General features: G+C 38.9%; 1 protein-coding gene across 1 annotated transcript; it reads left to right on the plus strand.

The window, feature by feature from the left end:
• Positions 1-535: 535 nt before the first annotated feature.
• LOC307121269 (achaete-scute homolog 1b-like) lies at positions 536-1,279 on the plus strand (the record flags this gene model as incomplete). The annotated part of the gene is made up of 1 exon (XM_079808801.1): positions 536-1,279. The coding sequence occupies one exon, from the start codon at positions 536-538 to the stop codon at positions 1,277-1,279; it is 744 nt and encodes a 247-aa protein (XP_079664927.1).
• Between the last annotated feature and the right edge of the window lie 7,696 nt (positions 1,280-8,975).

Below are 8,975 nucleotides of genomic sequence, written 5' to 3' on the forward strand. Positions count from 1 at the left end.
CATTAAAGCACAAGGGCTGGATTTTGAATTCATGCTTTTTTTAAATTATGAATCAAAGTCAATAGCAGCATTTTCATTAGGCCTATAGTGATCTCAGACTTTGGGTTTACGCTGTAATTTATTCCATGCTTTTTACATGCAGCCCAATATAGCATGTCTGATATTTTTATTCTATATTCTATTACATTTCTGTATGTTGGTATTTTGTCAGTGAATTTGGGTTGGATTTAGCAGACCACAAGTGGACAAATCTAAATTGAACGCTTTCAAAGAATTATAGTTAGACTCAAAAGCATCTATAAAGCCATTCACCTTTTATTCCGCACATTTTGTGGCCTCTGTCATTCAGTTTAAAAGCGTTTGAATCCACCAATAGGCTTTGAGACTGGAGATATTGGGATGTAAATGAGCGCACAGCGCGTGCTGGCGCAGTGAAAGCGTCCGATTGTTTATTGAGCTCGCGGAGCCACGCGCCCGGCTCGCGGAGCGTCACCCGGCGAGGGCGGAGTCTCGAGCGAGAAGCGTGCGTCTTCAAATGGGGTGGGGTGTCGGACGCGTGTTGAAAAAGCCGAGGGCTGCCAAAGTTTGTATCAGATACGAGGGACAGCGAGACTCGGACCGCAATACTCCCGACCGACCACGCGAAAGGCACGAGTCGTGCGTCGCCACTTTTTTTGACAGTGATAGTGGATTTTCTGTTACACCAGACTTATCAAAAGAGATGACTACTGCAACGCAGCTGGCGCAAAGTGCATGCAACGCGTCCATCACCCTGCAAGAGTGCGCGCTCCAGAGCGCGACCGCCAGTCAAACCAAGTTGAAGGTGCTGAAAAGACAGCGCTCGAGTTCACCGGAGCTTTTGCGCTGCAAGCGGAGACTCACGTTCAACGGGCTGGGATACTCCATCCCGCAGCAGCAGCCCGTCGCAGTGGCGCGACGCAACGAACGCGAGAGAAACCGCGTCAAACAGGTCAACATGGGATTCCAGACGCTGCGCCAACACGTCCCCAACGGCGCGGCCAATAAGAAGATGAGTAAAGTGGAAACGCTGCGGTCGGCGGTGGAGTACATCCGCGCGTTGCAGCAGCTGCTAGACGAGCACGACGCGATCTCGGCCGCCTTCCAGTGCGGCGTTCCGTCACCGACGCTCTCGAACTCGTACTCCGCAGATCCAGAGTCACCGCACTCGTCCTATTCCTCCGATGAAGGGAGTTACGAGCACCTGAGCTCTGAGGACCAAGAGCTGCTGGACTTCACAACTTGGTTTGATCGCTACTGATGATGAGATTTTACGATCCTCACACAAACTTTCCAAGGGAACTTCTGCAAACCCCAGTTTAGGCCTACATGTCTTTTGGAACATGGTTGCCAGTTTCTTGCTGGTCTGTTGACCACCTGCTATCATGGTGGCTTGTTGCTGGTCCAGGATGATCTAAGACCAGATTGAAACCAACTACTGTGTTTCAAAATAGCCTAAACTTCACAGATGCTGTTTTGCTGACTCGGCAGTCTGTGGTACCATGGCTTATTGGTTAAGCTGGAAAAGGTTGTAGGTTCAAACCCCAGTGGGGTCGATGAGCTTCTACAATACAATACAAAAAGACTGCTGGATGAACACATTTCATAAGTGCAATTGTGGGCATGATATGTTGAGGCAACTGATGCCGTTTCTTTCTGTCCTGTTGATAAAACAAACTCCCCATGTCAATTCCAAGAATGTCAAGTTAATGGGAATATTGATTATTACCTACAACTATGTTGAAATTTGTACAATAACTTTTTGTATTGTTAAAGATGAAGATATATTTTTGTAAGTGGAGCACAACAGCCTCTTTGTGACAGTGAACACTGTTAGTTTGTTGTAATAGTAACCATTCCGTTATAGATCAAAGTTGCTTTTAACACTGGAGAAGATTTGATCTGTCGATCTGTATTTATCAAAATGTTATTGTTTAGATTTAGTTCTTCCTGTGAAACCATACATGGCAGATTTTTTCAATGCACTTGTCCTTTTTTTAGTAGTGTACATAAGTGATTTAACAAATATATTTTGTGGAAATGTTTTTATAAATAAATCTGCTCTATTTATACGTACGTCAGTGTTTCTGGTCGATTTCTAACTCAAACGTTCAAGCTTGTGTTGGGAAGTCAGTGTTTTCCCAGCATGCAGGTGATAAAACATCCCTGTGGATGTGGAAGAATCACAAAACACCCTTGTTGTCTTTTTACAAAGACACTATATGGGCGATTTCCACCCTTTCGAGGGACAAAGATTTCTTATCTGAGGGCGATCAGTCTAAATGAAGCTATTTTTACTGTCAGGGTTTAACCCCAACTGAGTTTTTCAGCCCTGTCAACTCAAAGAAGTCATTTTGCCATTGTGCCTCCTCAGAGGTGCCTTCATGCATTTATATATATATAATGACACTGATTATTGTTAATAATTGAAATAATGACTTGGGTTTCACCTGCAGGCCAATACATTTCAAATGGGGACAATAAAAACACAAAGACCCCATTTAATGATCTCTCAGTGAGAGTTTTAATGGGTGCAGCTCATGCATAAAAACTTAGATTAGTTTTAGTGGTCTATGGTTCTAAAAGCCAAGATAAAGATCTATTTGAGTAATTAAGGTCCTTCAAAAACTGTCAAATACTAATGCTCCCCCATTCATCTCAAAGGGGGCACCGATGCCCCCTCGGCCACCGTAAAGAGTGTTTCTAAGCAGGTGTGAGCCACGTGCCTGTGTTTGGTGGGACACATCTGCTCCACCCCATTGGCTAGCTGATGAACCCTCTCAGTTGGAGTTTTAAAAAATAAGGGAGTGATTTATGACAGCAATTATTCATCTCTTTATGGATTCTTCTATATCTTTTAGGGCACCAAAAGAAAAAAATATTCAGCATAAATCACCTACAGGTGGGCTATTGTTTCATTATGAAATATAGTTCATCTTTGCTGACCTTCTTGGGGTCCAAAATGACGTGTCACTGTGTTTAATACTGGGCCGGTTTTGTTTATAAGAGAATGAACTCTTGAAGTGTGATATTCAATGCAAGTGACTGATATATTTAACCCCCCTGCAATTTTGAAAACGTACACCAACATGAATTTTCAAAAGAAAAATAATCTAGATTAATTATACAATAAGAATTTGAAAAATAATAACACCCCTTGATAAAAAACAAAAATATGAAATGTTTTTTTTTATTAAAAATGGAAAAAAAGTGTTTTATTCTTGTGATCAAAGCTGAATTTTCAGCATCATTACTCACTTCAGTCTTCAGTGTCACATGATCCTTCAGAAATTAGTTTTAAGATGCTGATTTTGCTGATATGATTGCTTAAGAAACATTTCTGATTATTATCAATGTTGAAAACAGTTGTGCTGTTTAATATTTTTTGCAGAAACTGTGGTCACTTTAGATTTGAGTCTAATTCCCACTATTAACCAACTATTAACTACAACTTTTGCCTCAATAAACTCCTAATTACTGCTTATTAATAGTTAGTAAGGTAGTTGTTAAGTTTAGGTATTGGGTAGGATTAAAGGATGTAGAATAAGGCATTAATATGTGCTTTATAAGTAATAATAAACAGCCAATATCCTAGTAATATGCATGCTAATGAGCATCTAGTTAATAGTGAGAACTGGACCCTAAACTAAAGTGTTACTGAAACTGTGATATATTTTTTAAGGCTTCTTTGATGAATAGAAAATTATAAAAAAAAACAGCATTTAAAAAAAAAAAAGAAATCTTTTGTAACATTATAAATGTCTTTGCTGTCACTTTTGATTTTGAATTGAACGTATCCTTTCTAAATAAAACTATTAATTCCCTTAAGTGTACAAACCACAAATATCTTTGAATGCTACTGTATACTTTAAATATGTACACTTTCTTTGCTGTATTTAGAAGCCTATTAAAGGGCCATAGCAGAGATATGCTTCCAGCCACACCCTGAGGCACCTGTGGGGGCGGAGTCTGAAGCACATATCGGGCGGAGCCTGACCATAAACTAAACTGTATGGTGGATAAGAATTGCTTGTGATGAAAGTGGACTTTGTCTTGGCATGTAGTGGCTTTCTTCAGAAGGTAATCCCACCTGGGTCTATTTTTATGGCCCTTTGAGCAATGTTTGATTTCAAAGCCTGGAGAAAAAAATTCCATATTTTTCTTCATATACATTTTTTGAATGTTTGAGCAAAAAAAAAAAAAAAAAAGGACACATCTATGCTGCCTTCAAGAAAAATCAATCAGATGAAGTTGTTTGAAAGCCGTTGTGATGCCAAACACCCTCATGGAAGAAGAAAGCTGATGTCGTGTTTACAAGGGCTTACAATGAAAGCTTCTCAGGATCAACTAAACTCTGGATTTCAAAAGTTTGAGATATGGGAAGTTCATGGCATAGACTCTTTAAAATATGTCCAAGAGTTTTACACGCTGGTCTGTTATAGACCTTATTCAGAGCAGCGCCATGACCGGTATGAAAGCGAGGCTGTGAGGGATAGACTGGATAAAAGCTGGATAAAGCTCCTAGATTACTTATAACTTTCCACAGTCTGGAGTTTTTTTGTCTACTGAAATTTCTTGAAAATATATTTTTGCAGGATTTTGTCAGCAGAACAATCCAAAAACACATTAAATAGCTATGTCTATCCCTCACAGCCAAAGATGGCCCTGCTATAAATAAGGTCTATTGTAGAGATGATTGCTGTGTCCCAATTCGAAGGCTCCTCCAAATGCGTCCTTCGCTTCCGTGAAATGAAGGATACAACATTTGGATCCTTCGTGGCCTTGCCTACCCCAGAATTCACTGCGCCAGTGATGACAGGATTTTTTTTTTTAGAGAAATTGCAGAATTACACTTTTAAATGTAAGAAATGAGTTTCAACTTACTCAAATATGATACAAATGTAAAAAAAAACCTAAAAACAAACGTATATCTTACTTTTTATTATATACAGAAATAGACCATGGTGAACAACAGTTTGTGAACCCAGTTTTGTTTTCAGACAGTTTAATATTTCTTTAAAAAAGTCAAGCAGGAACGTTACTGCCACTGGTCAATGGCAGTTGCTTGGCGACAAGAACAATCATCCATAGGCTAGACCGTCCCATTTAGTTTAGCTTAGTTTATTTATATAGCACAATACAACAACAGTCGCTGCCCATTGTGCTGTACACAAAAAGTTATATCAATAACAATATAATAAAACAACAATAAAGACAGTAAAATGACATACAAAGACACATTTACATAAAACAAGCTCAAAATTGACGAGCCTTCTCTAAACGATAAGTTTTAAGTTTTGCTTTAAATAAGAATTCTGTAGATATTAATCTAATCGATAGCGGTAGTCTGTTCCACAGTTTGGGGCCGACTATGGCAAAAGCCCGGTCTCCCTTTTCTTTTTAGTTGCGATCTAGGAACTTTCAGTAGCTTCTGATTTGATGACCTTAAACATCTAGCAGATATGTTAATAGTCACCAGCTCAGAAAGATAAGAAGGTGCCAGCCCATTTAAAGCCTTAAAAACAAAAAGTGAAATCTTAAACTCTATTTTAAAGCACACCGGCAACCAATGCAGAGAGAGTAAGACAGGGGTAATGTGCTTATATTTGCGTGTGCCCGTCAGAAGTCTCGCAGCTGCATTTTGGACTATTTGCAAGCGGTTAATATAGGACTGACTAATACCTATATATAATGAATTACAATAGTCTAAACGAGAAAATATAAATGCGTGCATTAGTCTCTCCAACTCAGCAGGAGTTAAAACGTTTTTAACTTTAGCTAGTAGTCGCAGCTGGAAAAAGCATGATTTGACTACTGCATTAATCTGTTAATGAAATGACAAGGCAGAGTCAAAAATGACACCCAAGTTTTTAACAGATGGCTTTACATAAGCAGCTAAACTGCCCAAAACTTGATTTAACCTGCCAGAGACAGCTAATGGTCCAAACACAATTGCCTCAGTCTTACTCTCATTGAGGTTTAAGAAATTTTTGGACATCCATGGATAGTTCACCCAAAAATGAAAATTCTGTCATAATTTACTCACCCTCAAGTTGTTCCAAACCTGTATGAGTTTCTTTGTTCTGCTGAACACAAAAGAAGATATTTTGAAGAAAGTTTGTAACAGAGCAGATAGAGCAACTATTGACAACCATAGTATTTTTTCCCTACTATGGTAGTCAATGGTTGCTCTATCTGATCTGTTAGATTATCCACTGTGTTGGTGAGTGTATGTTTTGTCAAGCCAAGCCAAGCCAAGTTTGTTTTACAACGTCTTTGTTTTATGTTTTGGATTTTGTAAATAAAGAGACTGCACTTGGGTTCTGAAACTTGCCTTCCAGTGGATCAATTGTTACAGACTATCAGACCGCCGCAATGAACCCAGCAGTTCATTGCTTCGCCTCCATCAAGGGGATCAAGCCGTAGACGATTATGTGGTGGATTTTTGTGAACTCTCCAGCCAATTGAACTTTAATGATGCTGCTCTCAAAGGCATTTTTTGTAAAGGCCTAAGTGACTTTTTAAGTTACCTGATGCCTGAGAGCAATGGCCCACGCACTCTGGAGGAATACATTGACTTTGCACTGCAGTTGAGTGGCTCCTCGTTTACAGTGGGAACGGTGGATGAGGAGCTCCACTGTCCCACAGTACCCTCCACACCAGTGAGGCTCCACGTCCAGGCTCCAGCCCACAACACCATAGTCCTGGCCAAGACATTTTTTGGGGGGGCAAGGGGTACATTGGGGCCACGAAGGCCACGTCTCTGTGGCCTCTTGAACCGCCGGTACCGCCATGGCCCCTTGAACTACCTGATCCGCTATTTTGATTTAGCCTCCTTCACAGCCCTTTGATAATTAGTTAATGAAGTACGTAATATCTCTAATGACACATGCAACTTATCTTTTTTCCATTTCCGTTCTGCGCGCCGACATACTTGTCTCAGGGCCCGTGTATCATTATTTAGCCATGGTTCTGCCTGTTTAAGATGCTTTCTCCGAAATGGAGCAATAGAGTCTAAAATTTCAGTACAGGTAGAATTAACCCTTAATCGTCCCTCAAGTAGGGTTTACGTTTGAGTCCCTTGGGGTCAGATAGAGCCCAAACATTTACAGAGCGATTGCATAAGGAAATATACATTTTGTACATGGAAAACTATATATAATTTTTTTTATTTACTTCTCAACTATACATTTATGCTGTGTTTTTGTGGGTATTTGGTAGTTTTTTACCTATTTACTGCACAAATACTTACCTATGTCACAAATTGGCTCATTAAAAATTATTTTTTTATGAAAAAATCACTTGAATGATGATCTTAAATAAATATAAATAGTTTTTGGACCTTGCTCTATGTGTTAGGGATAGAATACCGCCATCTGTAGGTTTGTGGAAAAACTTTAGGAATTATAGTTAAAGAGAAAGAGTGCAATGACCACTAGAGATCCATAGGGAAGTTATGCAAAAGTTAAGCTTCCTCTCATCTTTCATTTTATTTGCCCTTTTCCCTCTCTTTCTCATGATTGTTCCATGTTGCATTTGTGCTCTAGTATTTGTCCTTCATTTATGTATGGATTATTTTCAGATTTATGCCAGTTTTGTTGATTTTATTTGCCAGTTTCTATAAAAATGCTCTCTGTTGCAGTCACACACATGTGTGTGTTTGTGTGTGTGCGTGTGTGTATGAGACAGAAAGTTTGTTCCACTTTGTGTTTATGCTCTAGGACCAGATCTTGATATAAATGTCGACATTTTCAAATTTATACTGGATTTAGTTGATTTTTTTTTACAAACAAAGTGAAAACATTTTTTTTTTTACATTTTCCCATTCATTGCCAAAATCAAAAAAATGCTCCAGACACCTGTGTTTGTGTGTGAGTGAACATGCTTGTTCCATATTGCATTTGTGCTCTAATATTATTAGTCCTTCATTTATGTATGAAAATCTTTCAGATTTATGCCAGTTTTGTTGATTTTATTTGCCAATTTCAATAAAAATACTCTCTGTTGCAGTCACACACGTGTGTGTTTGTGTGTGTGTGTGTACGTGTGTACGTGTGTGTGTATGAGATAGAAAGTTCGTTCTACTTTGTGTTTATGCTCTAGGACCAGACCTTGATATAAATGTAGACATTTTCAGATTTATACTGGATTTAGTTAATTGTTTTTGACAAAAAAAAAGTGAAAAAACATTTTTTTTTACACTTTCCCATTCATTTTCAATGTGGGGTCAATCTGACCCAGAGGGACTTAAACGGTAAAAAAAATGTTACACACCTTTGAACAACCAAATCAAGCCCAGATTTTTTTGTGCATGTTTATTTAGATTATTTAGGAAAAGTCACAGAGTCTCATGGCCCTGAGATGAAGGGAACACTTTTTAAAAATGGAGGAAATGTCCATGGGGTCAGCTGGACCCCAAGGGACGATTAAGGGTTAAATAACATAAGTAACTGTTCAGCATCCAGATTTTTTGAGGGACAGTCAAAAGAAACCACTTTACTCGACTCACAAATGTGGGATGCAAAATCCTCATTAAAAGTAGGGCTAAACATACGCGACCAAATAATAGGTTTCTTGTCTTTAACAACCTGATCTGCAATAGAGCAAGTGAACATCACAGGTTTGTGATCCGAGAAACGACACCAGTGACACCATATGACACCATATGACAAAAAAAGATCAAGTGTATGGCTGAGTAAGTGTGTAGGCCCCGTAACCATTTGGATTAAGTCAAACGAGTCAATAAGACTGATAAACTCTTTAGCCAGTGGATTTGTATCACAGCAGACATGAATATTAAAATCACCAACAAGCTGTGTAAAAATCCCACCTAAAAAGTTGGCAAACTCATTTATAAAGTCTTTGTTTGGTTTTGGGGGACGATATATAACAGCAATCGCTAAGTTTTTGACCCTTTTCAGTTTAAATAACAGTTCCTCAAAACTGGAGAATCTCTC

This window comes from Gobio gobio, assembly GCF_949357685.1.
Source record: "Gobio gobio genome assembly, chromosome: 25".
Lineage (NCBI taxonomy): Eukaryota > Metazoa > Chordata > Actinopteri > Cypriniformes > Gobionidae > Gobio > Gobio gobio.